The sequence below is a fragment of the Dicentrarchus labrax genome, unplaced genomic scaffold (assembly GCF_905237075.1).
Source record: "Dicentrarchus labrax unplaced genomic scaffold, dlabrax2021, whole genome shotgun sequence".
Lineage (NCBI taxonomy): Eukaryota > Metazoa > Chordata > Actinopteri > Moronidae > Dicentrarchus > Dicentrarchus labrax.
The window spans coordinates 9,255,132-9,279,458 of record NW_026136709.1 but is presented as its reverse complement, the minus strand read 5'-3'; the positions used below and the strand labels follow the sequence as shown (position 1 = coordinate 9,279,458).

Here is a 24,327-nt window from a genome sequence, read left to right as displayed (position 1 = left end):
GTATAACTAAACAGTTAAAATGTAATCCAGCTGCATGATGGGTATACACCTTCAAATATGACTTATTATGAAAAAGCCTGCTGTAAAATGTCATGTTATAGTATTATATATGCTATAGCCTACACAACCAGAGCACAGCTGAATGTGTCCTAGGAAGCTCTACATGAACAGCAAAGGGAATTCTTTAAAATCCTTATTTCCTCTTCTTCCTCCCATCATCCCTTTCACCCTAACCTGTGTTATGTCTTCGTGGCCCCTTCAGACTGTGATGGTCCTGGTGATAAGGCCCAAAGGTGTCCATATCTGTGTCTCTGCTACTGCTGCTGCTGCCAGAGCCTATCTTATCTGCATGTGAAGAGTGAGAAGCAGCATCAAAGCTACACATACCACCACTACCCCCCCCCACCTCACTCTCATACAGCTAAAACAAAACATCATATTCTTAGTTTATATAAGTCCTTTTATAGCATATTAAAGGACCATGCTGGTGTTTTGGCACGTTATTGCCCATTCATTAAAACTTTAGACTTTTCTTTAATATTACTGGCAACCATTACAAATGTGTTTTTCTACCAAGCAGAAATCCTGTCAATACAGATGAAATATTATGAAAATAATGTGCAAAGACATGTTTGAGATAAAATTATGTGTGTACCTGTGTGCCTGGTTGTGTGTTAGAGTTGACCCGACTGATCAAATTCCAAAGTACCAAAAGCAGGACTGAAGACACCATACTGGGCTGACAGAGACAGACAGAGTCATTTATCAGCTTTTTCAGTTTTTCTTGGACTCAAAATCCCCATTCATTTACTCCTGATTTATAACGCAGATTCAGCGGTTAAGCTGGGTTTGAGCAACAAACTCAATTTAAAAAAAAAAAGACTTGCTGGCTAAGGTCCAGTGAATGGTGAGTTTCCTCATGATGCTTTGTTGGCTCTAGCACTGAACCCAGAACACAGGAAAATAGTCGTTTTGCGGATAAAACTATGAAAGGAAATGGTTGATTTCTACCGCATCGTATGAGGCAGCTCATGAAATCCATGTTTTAAACACTTCATGGACTGTTAACCTTGGGCATGTGTCATATTAAACAAACACACGCCAGCACAAAAAAAAAAAAAAAACGGTACATGGTACTTTCACAACAATCCAGCAACAAACAAGCTGCACACTGTGGACTGACAATGACTGAACAAAGCACTTAAATACTTCTATATGTGCTTAACATTTTGCTTGACATTAAGCAACTGTGTGTGTATGCGCATCCCCGGAGGCAGAGCAGGTGATGTGTGTGTGTGTGTGTGTATGCTGGGTGAATTGGAAGCAGAAGGAGGAGGAGGAAACATTAAACAGAGGTTCTGTGTCCTGTCATCACACTGTCTAGACAGGACACCTCCTAGCCCTAATGAGGTCTTTGTCTGTCTGTATCTATCTCTTCTACTCTCTCTCTGTCTCTCACACACACACACACACACACACACACACACACACACACACACACACACACACACACACACACACACACACACACACACACACACACACACACACACACACACACACACACACCTTGGTTTTAGTTCGTCTTCAGTCTTCCTGCGAGACATTTTTATTAAAGAGCATTTAAAAAGGTCACGAAAGAGTCTTGTATGTGTGCTCTGTGCGCCAGTACGAGACACACACATACACACACACACACACACAAAATTAAGGGGAAGTGTGCTCCAAAACCATAGGAATGCTTACACCTGGCACAGATCTGACAAGAAGTGCTGAATCTTCTGCAATAATTACAGTATATTGCTATGGTTACTAGGTCACACTCACACGCACACACGTCTTATCCCAGTCATCAAGTGTTTTTTAAGTCAAAGGAACAATGGCGAGCTGCTGCAGGTTTCGTGCTTTTGATGCCTTTTTAGTCTATTGTGTTGGATTAGATTTGTGGTCGCAGCTTCCTATAGCTCTGCATCGCCCAGCACATAACCATATCCCAGTGATTCTCCTCAATGATTTGCTTTGGAAAAAAAGACAATTTCTTGAAACAACATACATATTTATAATTCAAAAAATGAAGAAATCAGAGGACAGGCTTATATTCAAATTAAAAAAAAGACAGTTTGGTTTAATCAGCTTGGGTTAAACCACGTTTTGGTGAAGAAAGACACAGCTCTGCCTGTGCGTGTGTGTGTGTGTGTGTGTGTGTGTGTTTTGCATCAAGAAAATGAAAGTTAAAGCCTCAGTCTATACTTGATGTGGAGCTCCATTCCCTCCCATCCATCAGAGTCCAAGTGGCCTTCATTTAAAAACAGCTGTGTACATGCTGCTGCAATGTGGAGCTTGGGGACTGACAGTTGGGAGGAAAGTGGTGCTGTTCAACAATTGCAAATTGTGGCTTTAGACTAACTTTATTTTTGTGTCTCATCTTTTTGGTATTTTGGATGTTATTTCTCAAAAAACTGCAACCCAGACCAAACAAGGTGAATACAGTGAATATGTTCACCCTTTGCCATGCAGTTGCATGACTTAAAAAAAAAGTCAACTTAGTTCCTTAGTTCATATCTGACCCAACTACTTGTCACTATTATATAATATGATTGGCTAAGTGATGGGCTGGAATTATCAGAATACAAAATAGACTAGTTCTGTTCAGTATTGTCGAAGTTTTACTGTAGGTTTGAAAACGTAACCATTCACTTCCAACATGGATGCAGCAAGATGTGTTAGGTCACCTGAAAATCACAATTCACAAGGCCTCTGCAAACTAAATCCTAGGAGAATTTTCCTCCTCTTCCAGCTCCAGTAGTGAACCTGGTTGCCCCAGTGACAGCTTCTGATTGGATGACAGGAACTCCGTGGTCGATCTCATACTGCATGGCCTGGACAGAGGAAAAGATTAGATCAATTAATTAAAAAATGTTTTTAAATATCAATTTGAGAGGGCAAATTGTTTGAGGGTCACAATTTAAAATATGACAGAAAGCAAGAAATATTAACTTGAGCCATGAAAGAACCAGAAAATCCCAGTTAATTAAAAAAAAGTTACATTGTGCAAAATTTTGAAGATAATTACAAGAAATAATTTATTCATATTTTGCTATTCTATACTATATTCTGTACTGTGTCATAGGAAGTTGACATGTTGGCATCATGGATAAGGTATGACAGTGTAACATCTCTACATCAGGCGTACCTGTGTGAAGGACGGAGCGTCGTAGCAGCTGTACATGGCTGAGGAGCGGTCGGCCCGCAGACACTTCTGAGGGAAGGAGCTGATCTGCTCTGCTAACTGCAGGGCTGCCTGTAAAGCTGTGGTTGCAACATTGAAGTCAGCCCAACACAGTGACACAGACAAACACATAAAGAACATTATACACACACTAGGAAATCTGGCCTTTTATAACATAGGAAATGCATACAGGTTAATGTGTTAACAACCCCTTTTCTTAGTACAAAAGCCAAAATCACCAGTTCTTCCACGCTGCATTTCCCTGCTGCTGTGTCTCAGTGAGCTTTACTCTAACCCACATGAAACCACTGGACCACATCCAGATTAATCCTATGGAAAAAACTACGCCTCATGATGCCACACTTTGATGCCCCGCGTGTGTGTATGTGTTGTCGAGCTGCTACTTCTTCGCCGCTCTCTGATGTTAAACCCGCACTAAGTGATCATCCCTCAGAGAGGCCAATTAGGCTGAGGCTCGACTGTGGGAAGAGGAACTTCCTAAAAGAATTACGCTAATCTTCTTCTAACGTCTAAAGACAGAGGGGAGGGAATCAGAGATACGCAGACGGAGAGGCCTTTTTTGGGGGGATTTAAGGATATGGCAGCGTCCGTGCATTCAAATATGGAAATCAGAACAATATTAAAAGACAAAAACATCTAATCAGTGCATGCATTAATATAATAGGGGAAATGCCGTTTTGCAAAGCATAGCTTAATCCTCAGACTGCTGCTTGGATGAGTGCGGAGGGGACGGTGCTAATAGTGAGTTATGGCTTCGGCGCAGAGCTGGGGCCAAATAAAGAAAACAGATTCACTGGAACAAATTTAGATTATATATGATTTTGTCTGATCTTACCTACAAGACAGTCTCTTAAAAACTATGTTTCCTGAATGAAAATAGGTCACAGGCCTGTTTCTTTTGCAGCATGACTGGTCTTCACACAAGGATTTCTACTCAACCCCAAACCCCCCCCACCTCTGCCATTTGTCATCTAATGCCTGGTAATACTAACTACAATACACTGTAAACATACCATTAACAATCTTGTATGCTGCACAGGACTGAATTTCCAGTTTCCTGGATTCCTTTTACCTCCAATTCGACAACATTTTTTATGTCACTAGTGGAAAAAAAATTGGCTATATTTGACTAAAGGATGAATCCACAAAAGCACTGCAGTGGTGGTCATGTTTTAGGCTGATGACCACTTTTAAATGATGTAATAACTTGTGTTTTTACTCTGGCCCTCTGATCAAGAAACCAATTTATTTGAAAACATAAAAATTGGTGTTTATTTTGTTGGAAAAAATATCTGAGAAGATTTTTTTAATAATTTAGTTTGTGAAAAGATATGTCAGCGTTTTCTTTTTATTTAACAAGATAAATGGCATTGAATTAATAATAATAATAATAATAATAATAATAATAATAATAATGTTAAATACATTTTGCCTAATTAAAGTTTTCTGCTACATATCTAGTAATATATGATCAATATCCAGCCATACCTTGGCCATCAGGAACAACTCTGTTAGCCAGACCGTACGCAAGAGCTTCCTGCGCTCCGATTGGCCGTCCAGTCAGAATCAGGTCGAGGGCTCGTGACAGACCAATGAGGCGAGGGAGCCGAACTGTGCCTCCGTCAATCAGGGGAACTCCTGAAAGAAGAGGAGATGTTCAGTATAAAATATGTCTCTGTGCCATCTTGCAGACCCTCTGATGTGTACTGCAGACTATCCTAAATATTAATTTATACAAAAATCCTTGGGCCTCAAACTTAGCTAGTATTCAGTTAGTCAGTCAGTATCAGTCACTGTTAGTATTAGTTATTAGTTAGTATTAATCTAACCAATAACTACATACAAATATTGACAGATAATGACAATGATTATTAGTTGCAGCCCCATCCTACACACTGTAGAGTAATCTGTATTACTGACTGCTAATAACTACATCACATTAGGATATTTATTATAGGAAGGAAGGGGACGGAGGGGCCTCTAAAATTACCTTTAGACAGAAATTTGAGTTACTTAACCGTAAAGGGTGAAAGGAAGTGTAGGCCACTGTGCCACTGTCAATGGCCAGTGTATTGGGTTCAGATCACTTATGCCGTGTGAAAAACAGCCAAAGAAACACTTAATATACTGCTGGCATTAATCTAGGTTACAGCTGTCAGGGGAGCAAAGTTTTGAAACAATTTCACTCCTTAACCGTAACTCTGTTTTCTTTCCGTCAGTACGTGAGAACTCAAAACTCCTCCTTGCTCTCAGTCTCACCGGACACATTTGCATTATTACTGAGTCTACCAGAGAGAAAGAAGGATAGGATTGAAGGGAGAAACAAGTGGAGAAAGAGCACACTGCAAGGTACAGTAAGCTTCTGGCATCTGTCCTAATTTCTAAAGAGCACCAGCTGGAACAGGCATACTTTCTACCGTTCAGCGCTCCCAAGTTCTACACCACAATCCCGACTCCCTAATTCCTCCAAGTCGCTGATTCTATTTGACCGCCCCTTATTGAGAGCACATGTGTCGGACATGTTTTCATAACCCCAAATCATCATGCTAGCTTTCAGTTGTTGTTTTTTTTCTCCCTCCTCTCTCGTTCTGTAGGGAGTCGTGGAAATACTGTGATTCTATTCATACTCTTTGAGCTACTCTCTTTCTCCGTGCCGTTCAAATAAATTAAATTGGAATACATGGAATACCAGTGTCGATGCACGTGCGACCAATCCAGGGGCCTGGTTTGGGTTCAGACAGTCGGCACATAGGGTACTCTGACAGACAGAAGACTGTAATTAGGTGGGGGAGGAGGGTGTTACACTGTCTGCAAATACTAGATTTCACTCAATTTTTCAGTCATCCCCCATTACAGGAATGTAATTCTACTGAAATGGAAATTACAGAGTGCACAGCTGAGCCCTCCGAGCCGATGAAATGCAGCATAAATGATGCCTGAATTGCTTTTTGCAGGAATTCAATTAGAAGAATAGCACGGAGCCTTGCAGCGCAGGTGTGTGTGTGAGGTTCAAGGTCTTTTCGATATTGACTGAGACAACAACTGAGTGTTTGAGCCAAGGTTTCTCTCTGTGGAGCTTCGTCCTGCACCACATGTAACTACAGTCAGATGCACAAGGGCATTGCTTGTGTGTCGGTACAGCAGGCACTCTATAGCTCTGTCTCTCACACATGTGCGCGCACGCACACACGCGCACACACACACCCCCACACACACCATCCTGCAGTCCAGTGGTCCCTTTAGTGCCAATAAAACCTCTTTGAATTGTATGATTTACACCCACCGCCCAATCAGATTAACTCAATCACTCAACACCACCAATATTGTTCCAAATGTGTTCATTTGAATATATTTTCAACTAGTATTTAACTTCTATTGATAATATAGAAGTGGATATTACGGTAATATTCTTTTCATACAATTAAACTCTTACATAATGTAACATCGCAAATATTAATTAATAAGTTGGACAGCTTGGTTATCTATCTTTGCAACTTTCTGATCTACTCATCCTACTCCTATGCACCTGTCTAATGAACTACATCTTTCTTTTAGTTAACAGTTCACACTTATCTGCCCGATTGCTAACTTTCTACAACTTTTTCCTAATTCTCAGGTGTTACAGCTGAGTGACTCAATATTTCATAATATTTTAATCAAATCATAATTTCTTTTTTGTTACTCTACAGTCCTTTGTTGCTGCTACAGAAATACCCTGTGAGAGCTCCTCTATCTTGTGTCCGGCAACAATCACCTTTGATTAAAGCAAACGACAGAAAGAAGAATGACAGTGAGAGACAGGAGGCTTGCTAGAAAACAGAGAGAGGTACGCAGAGCTGGAATGAGGCAGAGGAAGGACAACCGTGACTCTAAAAAGGATAGATAAAGCTCCAGGTTGACCTCCAGTCTGTCTGTCTTTGGTGCTGCTGTTGGCACCATCGCTATCAGCAACCGGAAGGATCTCCAGTCTTATCCACAGCACTCGTCTCCAGCACCTCCAACCCTCACCCTCCTCCCTCTGTCTGATAGTCTCGTCTCTGATGTGTCCTGTTTGCAGGAATTTACGCAGACCCACATGAATGGGAGCTGGAAGGGTTGGGAGCCCGTCCTTGAAGAAGTTTTAACTCAAAAGGCATGTTTGGCTTGAAAGAAGATGGCTGAGGCTGGGGAGCTTCTCATCCCCTATTCCAAGTTTCATAGAGGAAAATGTTTGGCAGTGATCCTGATAGAAGATAATCAGCATCCGCTAAACAAAAGTGCGGATTTGTCATCGTTGGTCTTCAATAATGAGCTAAACATCTGCAAAGGAGCCCTCTGCCTTCTTGTTCAAAGCAGATAAGCCCATTGTCAAGACTGCGGCTTGTTATTAACAAGGCTGAACATGAGTCAACAAAGCCCATTGTTTAATAACTAGATATAAGAGGTGCTTCTCTTCCTGCATCACAGGGCCACGGCTTATCTAATGATGTGTAGAGAGAAGTGTGCAGGAAAGAAGAAACCTTGTATTTTATCTAGCTGCTACAGAGTTTGGTATAATGTTTTGGCCTGCGATAGCAGCACAGTCGAGATCTTCCCGAATCCTATTTGAGTCATCAGAAAATGTTTTTGCATTTAGAAGGTTTCTTAGGTATTTTGTTTGATCCTCAATCAGCATTCATTTGCTGAAAACAGACCATTTAAAAGTATTTCATTACATTTTTCAGCACCATACATTTTGTATAATATTTGAATAATCCTCTAGTCACATTTAGTAATGACACTGTTCTTAACTGCTATAAACTTTACTGATCAACTAATCAAAAATCAAAAACAGGTGCTTTTTGGACTATAAGGACTATAAGGTTAACTCACATCACAGGAAAAACAAAAACAGTCCGACTTGGCTGTTCACTTTAGTTTTTGAAAGTGGCCCAGCTGACCTGCATGATGAATGTCAATCTAGAGTGACATAAAAGTGAACTCTAATATGACTTTTCTGTTCAGTTTGTAAACTTGAACCAGGAAGCAGTTTTTTAAGAAAGAAAAACAGCCATGTTTTCAAGCCCACGTGTCAGCAAGTATTCGCCCTGCTGAAATGTCAGATGAAGACAGTGAATCCCTACCAGCTGAGAGACTGCTGCTCTGTAACTTAGCCCTGAAAAGTCATAATTTTTGTGCCTGATATTGGTCCAAAGAGTGACGAGAGGAGACCACACTCCACGGGGGCATCCACCATCTACAGCTGCTAATAACCAGTGAACAGAGTGTGAAACATGACAAACTGAGGTGTTCTCGTTTGCTGCTGGTGCTGCTGGCGTCCTCACCACATCAAAGTAAAACCCACTACAATGGCCTCCCATGAGGGTAATGCGATTAAGTTTGATGTGGATTAACGATTTCCGGACTGCTCCAGACTAAATGGACAGAGGGAAAAGAGCAGACCTTCAATCAGAGGCACATTTTGAAATACTCACTGGGAATTGAGGAAAATAACTGCCATTGGGCTAGGTCAAAGATGAGTGCCACACAGTTAACTTGATTTCATATATTTAGGCCACTGAGTTAATACCAGGGCTGTGTATTCTTTACTGTGCAGAGCACCATTATGTGAGACCACCAAGGCTGCAAACAGGGCCTTAAACCGTGAAAATGGACGTGTAGCACCTCGTAAAAAGGAACCAAAAATAAAAGTTTAAATATGATCAGATCCTATTAGCAACCTAATCTGCCCCAAAGTCACTACATTTCAAGAACAAAGTTTCAAATAAGTCAATATTTAGTAAAGACATGAGTTGTGATTACTTGCCTTTAGATTAATATAAAGCCATTTGTAAAATAATGCCCATATTTTGCCATCAGTGTATGCCCTTAAAATGTTGTCCGATCTCTGTCTCACACAACTACTGTGTCCATTCACTCTTTATGGAAAAGAAACCTGAAGTTTCAAAAACAGTGCCGGTTTTGAGGCGAGATGATGTAATCACTGGACTATGTCACTCAGTTTCAAACTCACTGAGCGGGTGTTTGAATTGGCCAAAGCTATGTCAGCTTTGGACTGAGGTTTGACTTCGATTCAACATGTGGCTTCTCCTCCTTTGGCACTCTTTATCTGCTGCTCGTCCAGGTAGGAGACAAGGACTTGAAACTGGGAAGGAGAGAAAGGGTCTCCATTTAGCGGTCTCCATTTCAAACAGGAAAATCAGAGGAGTACTATCGTAACAATCCGTGCTTGCTTGATTTAGCCTCACCGTTTAAAAAGGAAAACCCTTGAATGAAGTATTACTGAACTATTTTAAGTTTCCTTTTCCGCTGCCAACTTTTTTTTTTTTTTTTGCTTTGAGATGTTCCTCTGGTTTAGGGAACCAAAATAACATCAGGGAATTAGGTAAGCTCAGTGTTTTTTCATTCAGGTCTTTCAAAAAAATCCAATGAGCAGTAGACACTAATACCAGACTCCTGTGACGCAACCATCTCCTCCTTCTCATTTCCTCCTCGGCGGGGCAGAGGGGCCCCAGACAGGAAGCCACAGGTTCGGCAGCCAATCACATGCCAGAAAGCTGTCAGATCCTTATGGTTGCCATTGGCCCACATCAGAGCGCTGCAGCGAGCCTCTGAGGGTTTTTCGACTCCAAAGCCACCAGGGATTCCCTCCGGCTGCTGCCATCTGTGTCCGACCCCAAAACGGTTACAGAATTCAACCATTAAAAGGAAATAATCGGTAAGAAACACAGGATCTTTAAATAAACTGTGCATCCCACAGAGCAGAGCTGCGATTGATGTAAATGGGTAGGGAAGTTTGGTTTTCAATTGTTTAAAGTTAGCAAAATAAAGTCAGTTTAAATGCATGCTGCTGGGTCCTTTTCCACTGCAAAGTCTGTTTTTTTTTTCTAAACTCACGGTCTTATGAGAAATGTCTCATTGTGGAATGCGGCACCATTAAATCCAACTAATGCTGCCTCACCCACGCCACAATTCAAACTACACTAACTACAGGCTTGACGGGGTGAAGATGCCGGTTGTGCGGCATCAAACTACACAGAGGGGTATACAAATGCTGAAAACCAGCAGTCACAGTAATAATCACTCTGCTAAATGCACATCTGAATGAAAAACCACAGTGGTTGTGACTAAGCTGGGGGAAACGACTCAAATGTGTTGACAAACAAGCCTTGAAGATATGTGGCAATCAAGAGGCAGAGAATTAATTACTGGGAGGAAATGTGTAACTTAATGTGTCGAAACCGCAGTAATGCTCATTTCTGCCTCCCAAACATAGTTTTGAGCTGATGGAAGAGGTCTGAGTGCAGGCTTCAGATTAATTTCATCCCTATTTGGACACGCTTAGCGCTTAGATTTTTGTATTCTGTTGAAAGAAGTTTGTCAGTTTGTGTGCAGATGACACAGATAATGCAATGTTAAAATTTAAAAAAGTAACTCTGGCATTGTGTGTCTTCTCCCGTGTCTCCGCTACTCTTAACCTCTATCTTCAATACGAACATTTTCCTACTTCTCCTTTTCTGTTTCTGGCAGGCAGCAAGATGCTGCTAGAATTTGAATGTTAACAGCAGATAAAATACAGAATTAGTAGCAAGCATGATCCTTTCTCTAGGCGAGTTATTTATTTTTAAAACTTGAGTCAATGTTTTAACTTTTTGATTCTAATGGCACAAATTAATGACATACAAAGGACATATGCAAAGAATTTTTTTTTTTCATACAACAAAAGAATCCAAATGTCTCAAATGTTGTCTAAATATAAACAGCTATACAATAACTTTGCCTCTAAAACTGGAAAAATCTTCAGTGACAAACCTTTCCATCCCCTAACTTTACTCCTTATTTTGCTTAAGTACCAAAAAGGTGTTGAAGCAACAATGTCCTGGCAATGAACTAACTGAATTGACTGAAATAATAAACACACTTAGATATTGTTTTAGTGAAGGTTTGTTCCCCCTTTCCTATTAATATGGAGCATTAAATTGTGGTGCTTTTTAAATACAATTAATATATTAATATGTTTAGATATTATATAAATAATTTCAAACCAGGACCAGAATAGCCTTAAACTCCTTGAAGAGCAGGCAAGAACAATTTTAGCAATAGCAGGGAGTTATTAATATTAGTAATATTAATATTAGTATTAATAATGTTAGAAAAACAAAAATACCAAAAAACTTAGATGTTAAATTAATACTGAATGAATCATCTACAATAATGATGGTAAAATGGTTCTGTAAGTGAAAAGTAACACTGCAGAGAGCCTCGAGCGTGGCCTGCCATTGAAGACTTGCCACCAGACAGTCTGAAGGGAAAGACTGAAAGACAAGGGCACTGCCAGGATGCTCTCCTGTTAAATTACAGGCCTGAGATGATAAGCCCTGCATGTTTACACTCTAAATCTAGTACTGCCAGTAAATTATAGTACAAGAGTTGTATTTATAAACACCATGGTCGTATTTTAAACCCTTTAGCAGCATGGCTAAAGCAATGACGGCTATATGAGAGATGCTGCAATGGTCCAACACGAGCTGCTTTTACATAGTAAAGCCAACCATGACTTGCTGGGATCAAGATTAGCTTAAAGTGTTTACAGCAGAAGATCCAAAGTACTACTTGTTCTTTTAAAACTATAGCCGAGTCAGCGGGCAAACCGTGCCAGTAAGCTATGAGACGCCAAAAAAGGAAAATGTTGTTTATGAGGAAATTGTGTGACATAAATAATATGTAAGCCCTGTTTGGCCCCGCAGTGGAAACCTGGCAGTCGGTCGCTTCCTCTCCTACTTATCAAGACTACCCAGCAGACTCTGGCTGTGAAGCCAAAAGGTCACAGTCACTGGTGTTATCGCACTGTGACTCGGTCCTCGCACACAAACAAGAGGAGGCTGGGGTGATAACAGAGGACAGAAGTTGAAAAATAGAAACAGTGTCGACTTCCTGGCATTAGGAGACAGATGATGTATGCTTAGATGCAAAGAAAAACACAATCATACATTCAGCACGGAGCCGCAAAACACAGAATGAGGGGGAAGAGAGTTGGTCTGCTGAAAATGTATTATACATTATCAGCAGTGGCAGCAGAAAGATTCCTAATCCACTGCCAGTAATGAGAGTAGTAATATTAACAGCAGCAGGACAAGAAGAGAAACTGAGTGTGCCAATTAGTACCACTACTATAAGAAGAACATCAAATAGAAAAAAGTCACTTGAACTAGTAGCAGCAGTGTGAATATTGACAGAAGATACGCTATTAGCAAGTAGCTGTAGTGGGAGTAGTTGAGGTAATAATAGCACAAGTAAAGAGAATTGTTTCAAATAGTTGCAGCAACTGTAAGAGCACAGCTACTACTACCATATTCTTGCTACGACTACTAGTGGCAGTCTAGATTTGAACTAGTGGTGGTGTTAATTGTCATGGTGGTATTGTGTAGTAATAATAGCATTAGAGAAACTTTAAGAAGCAATATTAGCTGAAATAAAAGCTGAGGCAGTAGTTAGTAAAAGAATCAATTGAAGAAAAAGTCTTGTTCAAGCCTGTGATCTGAAGGTCGCTGTGTCAATCTTTTGACAAGGATAAACCTGGGTGGAGGAAGTGAACGAGCAGTGCTTCCATCTCCTTCATTCCCAACACTGAGTTGCCCTCAAGCAAGGCCCTAACGTCTCAGTGAAACTACCTTGAATAAAGGTAACAAAGCCTCCAGCAGCAATGGCACCAGTAGCATTTCGGAAGAAAGGAGCAGAAGTACAGTACAGCATAGTACAGTAGCTGTGGTAGCAGTAGCATGAGGTGTCAAACGTACCAAACCGGCGACAGAACACCCCCATGACGGCGCTCTCCTCCACCACTCTCAGATCTGCCAGCAGAGCCAGCTCCAGCCCTCCAGCCACAGCAAAGCCGCTGACTGCTGCTATCAGCGGCTTCGACAGCTCCATACGGGATGGACCCTGCAGGACACAACCGCATCAGTAACACACACACACACACACACACACACACACACACACACACACACACACACACACACACACACACACACACACACACACACACACACACACACACACACACACGCAAAGGTGTAGGACTTTCAAAGCACAGTAAAATAAACACAGAATGAATACACATTGTTAACAACGCAGCAACACTGCTTGTACAATCAATCCACTGTGTGAATATTTGAAACATGTCTATATGAATGTATATTTTCACTCTGCATTTCAGGCTCTTTGCCTCTTTGATGTCTATGGTTTATGTACAATAATTGTTCCAGATTTTATTTCCAGATTTCTTCCTCAAGCTGGTCAAAGAAAAGAGCAACAAATGATCCAAGTCCTGCCTGTCGCTGAACAAACGAAGCACTGTGCGTTCTGGACAGAGATACAGTGCTATAATTTTCTGCACAGGAGGTCCACTCAATCCCAAAGACTTCACATGCAACCCAATGTAGGCTACAGTTTTTATAGCATACAGTACTTCATTTATGTTATGATCCTTATTCTCAGGACTTTGTGCATCTGCACATACGCAACTGTAGTTCCTGAGGCCTTTCCCTGATTCTTTCACCACTACCTGTCTTCCCAAACCCTTAAAAATATTCACAATCACTATAGACCACATCTTCTGGTTTTATATTTTTGTGGAAAACCTTTAGCCTTCTATTAAGATCATAAGGAAATATAGATATAACCCTCACCAGCACGCACACACACACACACACACACACACACACACACACACACACACACACACACACACACACACACACACACACAGCCCAAACAGCGCTCACCATCGGACCGGGACCCTTGGTGACATCTTGCTCCAATTTGAGGGAGGCTGTGTGATTGGCCAGCTCTTTCAGATCATAACCAGCGCAGAAATTCCCTCCTGGAGGAGACCACAAAATTACAAAGTATGGCAGATGGAAAGTCAGAGAGGAAGGGAAAATGATGAGGATGAAAAAAACAACAAGTTGAGCTGGAGTCCGAGGGCTGCAATTTGGATAGCAGCTTGCTTTGGGCTGGCTGGCACACGATTGCTTCTCTTCCCTAAAGAGCCCAAATCCCATACATGCTCGCAGATCACGCATGTGCACACATATGCACATACGCATTATCCTCATTAATGGAAGACTAACGCGCTCCGACCACGGCCCCTTCCGTTGGATTCATGTGGTAATTACAACATTACCCAAGAGGCCTACAAACACTATGTCACAGGCTCAGACAGGGACTCATAAAATCCTCCTCTCTCCTTAATGTAACTGTAATGAAAATGATTATAACGAACACATGTGCCAGCAACACCCATCAACTGGGAGCTTTGATTACAGCTGTGGGTCAGCGCAGGGCAATTATAGAAAAACAGTGCGTCATGCTGTTTATGGGAGCAGCAATGTGACGGAGCTCCCTAAACCCCTTTGTCCCTGTAGGAAGAAAAAAAAAAAGAGCAGAAGCTATGGAGAGCTGGTCCATTCATGGAGGGTCTTAAAGCTTTATTTAGACTCTTAGAGGAGGTTAAGTTAGTTAACTGAGAGGACAAACAAACTGTATTCAATTATCATTTCAGCGACTAACAGTTGGACATGAAGTTTAAAAAGTAAGCGGTGCAGTTATATCAGAGATGTTTTAATGAGAGAAGAGCATTGATTGGGAGACTGAGGTGAAGCCTTGTGGGTTTAAGCATTAAAAAAGGACAATTCTTAGTCCATGCTGAACACACCGTTTTCAAAGGGACTATTTCTTCTGTAGAAAGTATATTTATGAGCAAAAGTATGTGAACAGTCATGTCAAGGGCTTGGAAGATGAATCTATGGCGGGTAGTAAAGCAGAAAATGACACAAAATTACATGAGCTTTAGGTGTTCCTCTAACTATATTATTAGTATTATATTATATTTTTGTGAATTACTAGAACATTTTACCACTTCAAGTCTCTTTTCATATAAAACAAACGGAGGAAAATGAGCCTCCTAAGAGCTAGGAGCAGTATGCGACGCCCAGGAACCAGCTCCAGATCTGAGCCAGTGACACTTGCGCTGTTTCCTATTATGAAAAGTCAAAATGTGAGTTAAAAAGGCTGTGTAAAAAGGCCTTAACCTCATCCCCATTCAACACCTTTGAACTGGCGCAGTCTTTTAGAGGAGAGGCTGCTGTTGAAGTTTGTTAATGTAATGTTTTGCTGCTGTGAGAACCACAAACCAAATTCCATCCAGTTTCTTAAATCTTGGGAGAAATAAAACCACCGACTCTCGAAGTTAGTGAGAAAATATGTTCGTCACTTGAAGACATTGTCAAAAAGAAAAAGATTTAGCACTGAACAATGTGTTTTTATGGCTCTAGTGAGGCTTCATCTCAGTTCAGCTGTAGTGACACAGCTGGGTTGACATCTAGATTGTACCTGACCACAAACGCCCACAGAAATCCAAATCCCAAACACTCCAAATATGTGCCAGGATACTCAAAACCTGCAGAAAGCAATTACTCTCAATTCCACGACTTAAAAAAAACACGTCGACACCGAAAAACGAGAGCTGAGAGAGTTATCGTGTTGGCGCTAATTTGATCAAAATGGCTTCCTTATGTGTTTCAGAAACACTACATCCAAACTAGAACCTCCCTGCTTGTCATCTCATAACGCAGACACACTGCTAATCGCTGCTGAAGGTCAGTCTTCTTGTTACGGTGGAGCGGCAACACAGGACAACCTGCTGACAGGAATGTGCGGTGGAACAATTAAAGGCACATTACAGACATCGTGGAAATCACACAAGAGCCACTTTAACTGGAACGACCTACTGTGCCGCTCATTGCGAACCCATTTAACACGAGCTAATTACTCTCACACACACACACACACACACACACACACACACACACACACACACACACACACAGTTTTCCTTTCACAGCTGAGACTAGTGGCACTCAGCTGCCGTCATCTGGAGAGGCTCCAACCTCTGAAGTACCAAACAAAGTACATACTTGTGTCACTTGAGGCCACAGGGTACTTTATACAGCAGACAGGTTGATCCAGGTTGAAGACATTATTTCCACTGAGGGAAGGAGTTCATTCAGTGTGTGTGATGATTATTTTTAGAGGTATTGGGAGCCCTGGCATGATTCTGGCTGACACAGTGCAGGCCACCCCACAGGTGTGTTTTTTTTTTTTTACTGTGTGTGGTAGCTTGGTCACCTCTGTATGTTGGCTAGATCTAAGGAGCCCAAGGAGCAATGGCTGGAAAAAAAGAGGCGGAGAAAGAAAGTGAGGGAGAGAGAGTAGGTCGAGTGCTGAGGACAGAGGACATGATGAGATGAAGAGCTGAAGGAGGATGAAAAATAAAGACATTTCAATGACTATCCCGTGATGTTCCATACCTGCATCAGAGCCCCTCTATGACCGATAATGTTTCTCTCTGGTTTGATTTCCTTTACTTATTAAACCATGAAAATAGGAAGTTATAAAATACACTCTGACATAAAATGAACCTTTTGTAAAAGTACCTAAAATTGCAAGACAATACCTCAAATTCCCTGATTTTCTCTTTAAGGAAAGAATTGATATTTTGGGAAATGTGCTTTCTTGCTGAGAGTCAGATGAAAAGATCAACCATACTCTCATGACTGTATGACAAATATGAAGCTAAAATATGAGACTTGTCATGACTGCAACGTTGCCAAGAAACCAGTGGAGAGTCCAGCAAGTTACTTCTCCCAGGAAAGAAATAGTCTAGCACATGATCCCCTGAAAAGCCACAACGTGTTGTTTTAAGTCTTTAGTTTTTGTACAGATTAAGGTTTAAAGGTGATGGTAGGTGATGGACCTTCCCACAGAGCCAGGATAGCAGCTTCCTGTCCAACAGTTTGCAGTTCTCTTACCTTTCCCATGCAGCACAGCCACGTTCAAGTCTGGTGCGCGGTCGAAGGCCTCCAGCTCTTCCAGCAGACGCCTCGCCGTCTCCTGGTTCACCGCATTACGCACCTCTGGGCGGTTTATCCCCACGGTAACCACAGACCCCTTGCGCTCCGTGACCACAGTCTGTCCCGCAACTAATGACAGAGAATGATAAAGATGCACAGACAGAAACCAATATTGACCACAACACTTAGAAAGAGGCCGACCCGGAGACATTAAGTTGAAACCCTCACGGCAGGAGGGATGGAGATGGAATGTAAATGGTTTTATGTGGACAGACGTGATAACAGAAACAATGAGAGAGATGGTCCCGGCTGAGGCGAAGGTCTTGGCTCTCGCTCCATCTCAATGTGTGTTTATATGTGTGTGCGCCAGTGATTGTGGCTTGAGGTTGCAGCAGGCAGTTGACCTGACATTGTTGGGGTCATCCCAGGGAATCCAGCTGTCAACCGCAGCCAGAGGCGACTGCATCCAAAGAGCCCAGCAAGGAAAACAAAGGCTACTGGATGCATTAACCTCACTCGCACCGGCTAGAGAAGAGACTGCTAAACAAAACCCAGAAGAAGTGAGGCACATCAGGATGGAGGAAAAAAAAAAAAAAAAAAGGCAATTTGTCTTAGGCCGCCCTTTCTGCTCTGCTACACCCCAAACAAATTATCACAAAGTGCAGTGTGTGCAAGGGAGTGGAACCATGTTTTAACTACCTACATGTAGTGTTTGTTTCCATTTTATGTCACATTTCAGGACTGACTGTGAGCAACATGCAGTGAGCCAGCAGAGAAATGTACATTAAACATTACGGTCACATTGAATTGTTTCATTTTAATGCAAAAACTAATTATGAATAGATCTGAAATGATTAGTTAATTAAGAATTTCTAATCAACTATTTTAATATCTGACTGAAGCAAAAAGGCTTTCAGAAACGGAAAGTAATAAGAGGAAAGCAACAGGTGGCCCTTTTTTCATAGCATGTTTTAACATGTCATAGCAAAAAACTACAGCTGGGACTAAAAAAAAATATTAATACTGGCTGCATACCATTTAGGTTTAATACTTTCCCAGGTCTTTTTGTATTGTGCATGCTGAGTCACTGGCATGTCTTATTGGAAGGGAGCCCTCATTTGAGATGATTCATTACACCTGCGTTAGTTCTGTTATTACCCATGATGAGTAAAAGTGGAGTGTGGAAAGGGCTGAGCTCGGTGTGAAATTAACCTTTATTCTTTATTCAATTGAGGAAATGTTTATTGGCTCGTTCAGAGAGCTTTGCCTGTTTTGCCTCTAAATTATGTTATTGATGGTATCTTGATGGTATGAAGACCCACAGTTCTCGTGTTTATCAAGAGTTATGATGGAGTACAGGTGTGTTAATGTCCGTGCTGGCACTATGGCAGCCTCTGCCGCCCCCTACAGTCAGTATGAAGTTACTGCATGTTTCCACACATACCTGCTCCTGTGTCTTCACCTCCCGTCGGAGAGCTGAAGGGTTTCCCCAACAACAAACTCGCTTTTGTCGACTGTCCGAATGTTTTACTTTTATAGGAAGCACCTAAAATGTGCGTCAGAGTCGGAAAATGTTTCAGCGCCATTGCTTAAACTCACGAACAATCAACAAATTCAGCGGTATGGTGTTTAAAATGATTTTCAAACGTATATTCAATAACTAGCAACAGACTGCGCTAACCGCGAAGTATCCTTCCAGGTCAGCTAACTTCAGACTTCAACTCAACTCTAATATGAAGGCGCAACACGTTTATACTCCCCCATAGAAACAGAGACAATGCACAAGGTTCTGGGCCACATTGGTGCATTGCAGTGGTAAAAACTGCCAACGTACAGCAGAGGGCGACATTGAGCCACTTTACAGGTCAACCGGTCCCCCCCTGCAGTGCAACGTGGCTCTGTGATCCTGTAAATGATTGAAGCAAACTCCACCATCAGATTTTCAGTTTTTTTAATAAAAGATTTCTCTTTTTGTGTTGTTTTTACACATTTTAAGGCATCATGCACAAAAAATAAGCCATACTAAAAGGCATTATGCTTACCCTCTACCAAAAAGTATATGTTCTAACATTTGAAGATTTGCTGTTAAAAATAAGTTTGTACAAATATGGCATGTAAGCTGGCATGTCAGTGAATCTCAAAGCAGAACATGACCTGCTTTCACCGTTTCTGTAAACATGGCTTTGAGCAAAATAGGGCTGAGGAAAAGACAAGAGAAAGGGAAAGCATGCTTCAACATGGGGCTAAATTTCCCTGAAAAGCATGCAAAGCATCTTAAATCATATTTACAATGCATCATTTTTACTCTCAACAGAGTTATTTTTTAATTGTATCAATTAAAGTTAAGACATTAAAAAGTTTGTCAACAATAACAGACGGACTGACAGACAGAAAGACAGGATGTGTCCATAATTTTCCCCAACCCCAACACAGACTTAGCTCAGATTGGTCATTGAACACAACACTACAAGATTTTTTTTTTTTTAAATACATCAAGCTTTGTAGTTGTACCTCCAGATACTGTCATCTGGAGGGCAGAGCAACCTCAAACAACTGAAGGTTTCTTTAAGTCGTATTAATTTATAAATGTGTGTGTAACAGCTCAACTGGGGCTAAAAAAATCTTGTAGTGTCCACCGGGGCAGACATCCAGGAGGTGCCGGTAGCTTTGGCACAGTTGTGTCCAGTTGTGCTCTTCTCTGGTGATCCGTGTGCGTTATACTATATTGAAGACCATGGATAGATACTGTTCATATGAAACCTGGATCCAGCCATCCTGGTCTGTGTCGTACCGCCTGAACACGTCAGTCAACCTCTGTGGAAGGGAAAGGGAAAATAATGAATTACCAAACTGTAATGGTATACATTTATTCAGACAGATTTGATGTTGAACGCTTTTCTTTTATAACAGGCCTTCAACACTGGGTCACTGAATAGAATAAGTAAATTCTTTACACTATACTTTTGGGGATACGCATATATCAACACAAGATCACTCAATCAAATATATTTCTGAAAAAGTGCCAAATAAAGTGGAGCTAGAGTTATTGTGATGTGATACCTTGAGCGAGGCACTTCAAAGGCTACTGTTATATAACTATCCAAGTGTATCTCAAGAGCTGCTGTATTAATGAAAGGTTATAGTCATACTTTGCAGCTTCAATTGTATGGGTGTGAAATTACTGAAACAGAACATGGCAGGCTCAAGTGGAACTTCCACAGAAGATTAATAATGTAAAAGGCAAGACTGTAATGTGTTTGCATAATTAAAACCCCCTTTGAATCTTATGAATGCAAGAGTGGCCTTGTTGTGATTCAAGTGCTAAACCAAAGGACATCCTATATTCATGTATGTGCATGAGTTCGGAGAAATATGAATTGTATTATACAGTTAGTTTTGATTGAGTGTGACTCGGGTTACCTGTAGTACAATGCAGCACTGGATGAAGTCATCAAAGGCAACCTGTCCCTTCCTCTGGCGGTCGAACTTGTCTATCAGCGTGCCGTAGAACTGATCTGATAAACGATAGCCTGTACACAACACAGCAAACAACACAGCAAACAAGACATCAACAATGTACTGGGCTGGTGAGTACATAGAAAGCCTGGCCATCATGACTTTATAGCGAAGGATAACGTTTTAAAACAGACTGCTGCAGAGCTGAGGGGTAGTAGTAGTATTTGAGACATGATACGTTGAATTAAAGGTATTCTTCACAGAACTGCCACCATCAGTATGATATGCTCTTGTCACTGAGGCATTACTGAAATATGTTGTCAGCGACAATTTCAAAAACACATTGAAAGCCTTGGGCATTTTTAGAAGGTGCAAACACAGAATCACTAAGACACAGACAGTTACAGCAGTTCAGTGGAATCATGTTAGCTTTATCTGAAACACGAATGTGTCTTTGCACTAAATAACAATGATTGTGAACATACGTTTTTATAGCATGACAGTGACTGTCAATCAAGAAGAGACTTCCAAACTATTCCTTTAATTAGCAATTTCCAGTGACATGCAAGTCTATCCAATCACACAGAGCTAATGAAAAGACAAAATCTGACCTTTTGATCCAGAAATAGGACATTCCTACAGACAGCTATGAAGCCCTCCACCACATCCGTCAAACTGAAATACACAGTCATACTTTGCTGCTCACCGAATCCAGTCAGCGCCTGTCTGAGCTCGTTCTTGTCGATAAAGCCAGAGTTGTCCCTGTCGTAGGTCCTGAAGATGTTCTGCCAGTCTGTGATGTACTTCCATACGCCGGCGAACTCGTTGAAGTTCACCCCGCCTTTATTTTCCCTGTCGAACATGGCTGAAGGAGAGAGAAACATTACTCACTCTCTGTCGCGTCTAGCCACACGTATGCCTTTAATCACGCGACATGTTGGACTTCAGCACGGAGCTGGATGACATGAAAGCAAAAATGGTACCCCATTTCTCTGTCGGGGGACAGAGAAGTGTAAACTATGGGTGTCACACTTGACTAACTCTTGCATTATAACAGAGAAGGCAAACTGCTTGATCCCCCCACCACCAATACTCTACTCCTCACCCCCGTGCGGTTCAATCCAATTACCTCCCAACAAAGGGAGTGTTATCACAGGATATGCTTCTTGCTGGGGGACTATTAAACAATGGATTTACTGAGTATGGTACAGTGGGAAGGGGAGGCGATGGAATTATAAAGATTTACTCTGCAAGTCACACAACAAAAAGGGAACAAAGTACACATTAGACCTGGGTTAAGATATGTTTAACATATTTGTGTCTGGAAGTAGTAGTATAAATTGTGAAGGGAGTTTGACGTTGATAAATCAGCCACATTCTTCCAGATTCCAAAAGGAGAGATTCAATAATACCTTTAAGTACAAAAACATATTTGGTTTCATTTGTGTCCAGGTACAGTCTGACCTACAATAGTTTAACCTGGTCCTCGACTACACTGCAGAGTTTAAAGTTTTTAACCTCACCTGTCCTGCACATTACAGCTAGTGTAGCGTGTAAACAGATCAATACTTAGAGTCTGAGGCAATCGGAGAGCCTTTTGAGACTAAATTTCCTATTTCCTCCAGATGCTTTCTCCTCCTCCCTTTTATTGATGGCTGCAGGTTTCCACTAAAGCAGCAGATACTGAAGCCAAAGATAAGTTTGTTTCTGCCCTCGGAGTGCTCAAAGCATAATGAATTTATCCGGTTGTCATGGAAAGGAGGCAAATAAACAACTTGCATAGTCTGAGAACAACAGGCAGTTGTGTGAAAATGTCTTTGTCAGCAGCTACTTACATATGATGGAGCGCACCGTCACTGGGTTGAAAGGAGTCCATGTGCCTGTGAGACAGAAGAATACCAGTTAAAAAAATACCAGTCCAGTGAGACTGGTGGGATATTTTAGTATCTATTGCCGGAAAGACCAAACTAAACATGATAACTTTACTTGTATAGCAGTTAAAGACAGATGATTCTGTAATAAGGTTTTCAGTAGAGGTTTGTAAGGTAAGTACAGACACTTGAATATGGAATAATAAAATAATAAACTGATTTTCTCATGATAAATATACTACTGTATCACCAGATAACTATCTAAGGATTTTGTTTTCTCTTTTACTTAATCACATTATCTTGAGATAACAAATTAGCTCAATGTTAATCTTTATTTATCTCAAGATAAATATAGTTAGATAGAATGTGGGGTAATTTATGTTATTCTCTTTTTGCAGACTATGCTGCTGGCTTGTGGGACGGCTCTTTCTTTCAAGGACAAAAGGACGACACCATAATGTATCCAGATCCCTCACATTGTATTGGCTGACATTTTGTTAGAGAAGTAGTAACGATCTGTGTGTAGAAATGATGGACAGGGGTAATGTTAAGCTCCCACAGGAGCCACCCACTCTGATAATGCAGTCACAGGAGAGGAGGATAAAAGCATTCGCCAAATGGGAAAAAATAACATTAAGGAAGGAGTGGATGACACATGAACGCGTCATAACATTTCATCACAGCAGAAATGAAAGTAAGTTGTAGTTTGCTTTTTTTAAATCACTTGAAAGCAGTTTTTGTGACATTTTATAGCCCTCCATCCCCAAACAAAAAACTGTTATTTTTCATCTACAGGACAGTCTCTTCAATCATATGTGAATATACCTGTCATTTATATGGTCAGAAAAAGACTGATTGGGCTTTAGTTCAGCAGGGTGTTTATACTTTATAGCCTGCTTCACACTCTCAACTCTCAAGACGCTGAGATTTATCAGGGTATCTGGATCCTCGCTGACTCACCACTCACTTTATTACAGAGAGGCCTGACAGTTCAGGACCAGAAATGAAGAGGAGTGAGTGTGGGAGGATGCAGAGAAGAACACGTAAAAGAGAAGAAAGAGACGGGGAGAGATAACCAGATGAGCAAAGGCAACAAAAGAGAAGAGACAAGAAAAGATTGGTGAAGGAAGAAAAAACATATGCGCTTTAGTTTTTGTTGCAGTAACCTGAACTCTCTCGCCTACTTTTGCTGACCTAAGAGCCCTCCCTGAAACTCTATCTGCAGACCCTAAAACAGCATCTGCAGGATTTTAACATCTCGTCAGTGTAGTGTGGAGCCTTTCACACTGTGCTGTTCCTGCTTGTTTTTGATTCCCCCCCATGGTTTAGCTTTGCCAGGAGTAAGCAGGTTTGCAGCGGGAGCAATAAGAGCTTAGATAGTGGGCTCTTTGAACTAGAGAATCTCATTTAAATAAAAAGGTTGCAAGCAAAATAGAACATTTGATTCATTTTCATATTTGTCTCCACATGAATTAGTTTAGGACTTTAAGACCTCAAGATTTTTGGACGCCAAATATGTACTCCAGATTTGACTTGAGTGTTTAAAGAAGACACTCGACATTTCATCCCTCTTTCTTTGGTTTGTTTTATTGATGGGTGAGGCTGTCTGGGACTGTGGGTAGAGCTGTTCTGGGACCTGGCCTGAGGCTCTTACTGGAGCTGGGGTTTGGGCCAGAATCTATATTCTTTATACTGTCTACTGGATTGCTGATCTAAAGCAACAGACATAAAGTACCATAAACGTACTGATGTGAGACCAATTTGTAGAACCCAGTCAGAGTAACTGCTGTGTTCTTTTTCTGCAGTGCGGCCCGATGACAACCTCAACACACCCACAAGTTGTTTTTTCATTCAC

The 24,327-nt window shown here is 41.2% G+C and overlaps 1 protein-coding gene and 1 long non-coding RNA gene across 6 annotated transcripts in view; one reads left to right on the top strand and one right to left on the bottom strand.

The window, feature by feature from the left end:
* The window catches only part of zgc:101569 (uncharacterized protein LOC449822 homolog), a 45,638-nt gene extending 26,907 nt beyond the window's left edge, over positions 1–18,731 (bottom strand). Inside the window, exons 1-8 of one of the 4 annotated variants that reach the window (XM_051411519.1) lie at positions 18,590–18,731; positions 17,104–17,274; positions 14,017–14,114; positions 13,027–13,171; positions 4,739–4,888; positions 3,194–3,309; positions 2,733–2,879; positions 515–739 (exon numbers count right to left, since the gene is read on the bottom strand). In XM_051411519.1, coding sequence (XP_051267479.1) covers positions 2,772–2,879; positions 3,194–3,309; positions 4,739–4,888; positions 13,027–13,171; positions 14,017–14,114; positions 17,104–17,274; positions 18,590–18,731 — 930 coding nt within the window. In that variant the 3' untranslated portion in view covers positions 515–739; positions 2,733–2,771. Of the gene's footprint in view, positions 1–514; positions 740–2,035; positions 2,880–3,193; positions 3,310–4,738; positions 4,889–13,026; positions 13,172–14,016; positions 14,115–17,103; positions 17,275–18,589 lie in introns of those variants that run through there. The other 3 variants (XM_051411518.1, XM_051411520.1, XM_051411517.1) reach the window with 3 other exon arrangements.
* Positions 9,849–23,899, top strand: LOC127369794 (uncharacterized). 2 transcript variants are annotated; one of them, XR_007886115.1, is made up of 3 exons: positions 9,849–9,947; positions 13,079–23,166; positions 23,450–23,899. It is a non-coding gene; the product is annotated as an uncharacterized LOC127369794 (long non-coding RNA). The 2 variants fall into 2 exon arrangements; XR_007886116.1 differs by lacking the exon at positions 9,849–9,947 and having other exon boundaries at positions 13,081–13,192; positions 13,511–23,166.
* Positions 23,900–24,327: the final 428 nt, after the last annotated feature.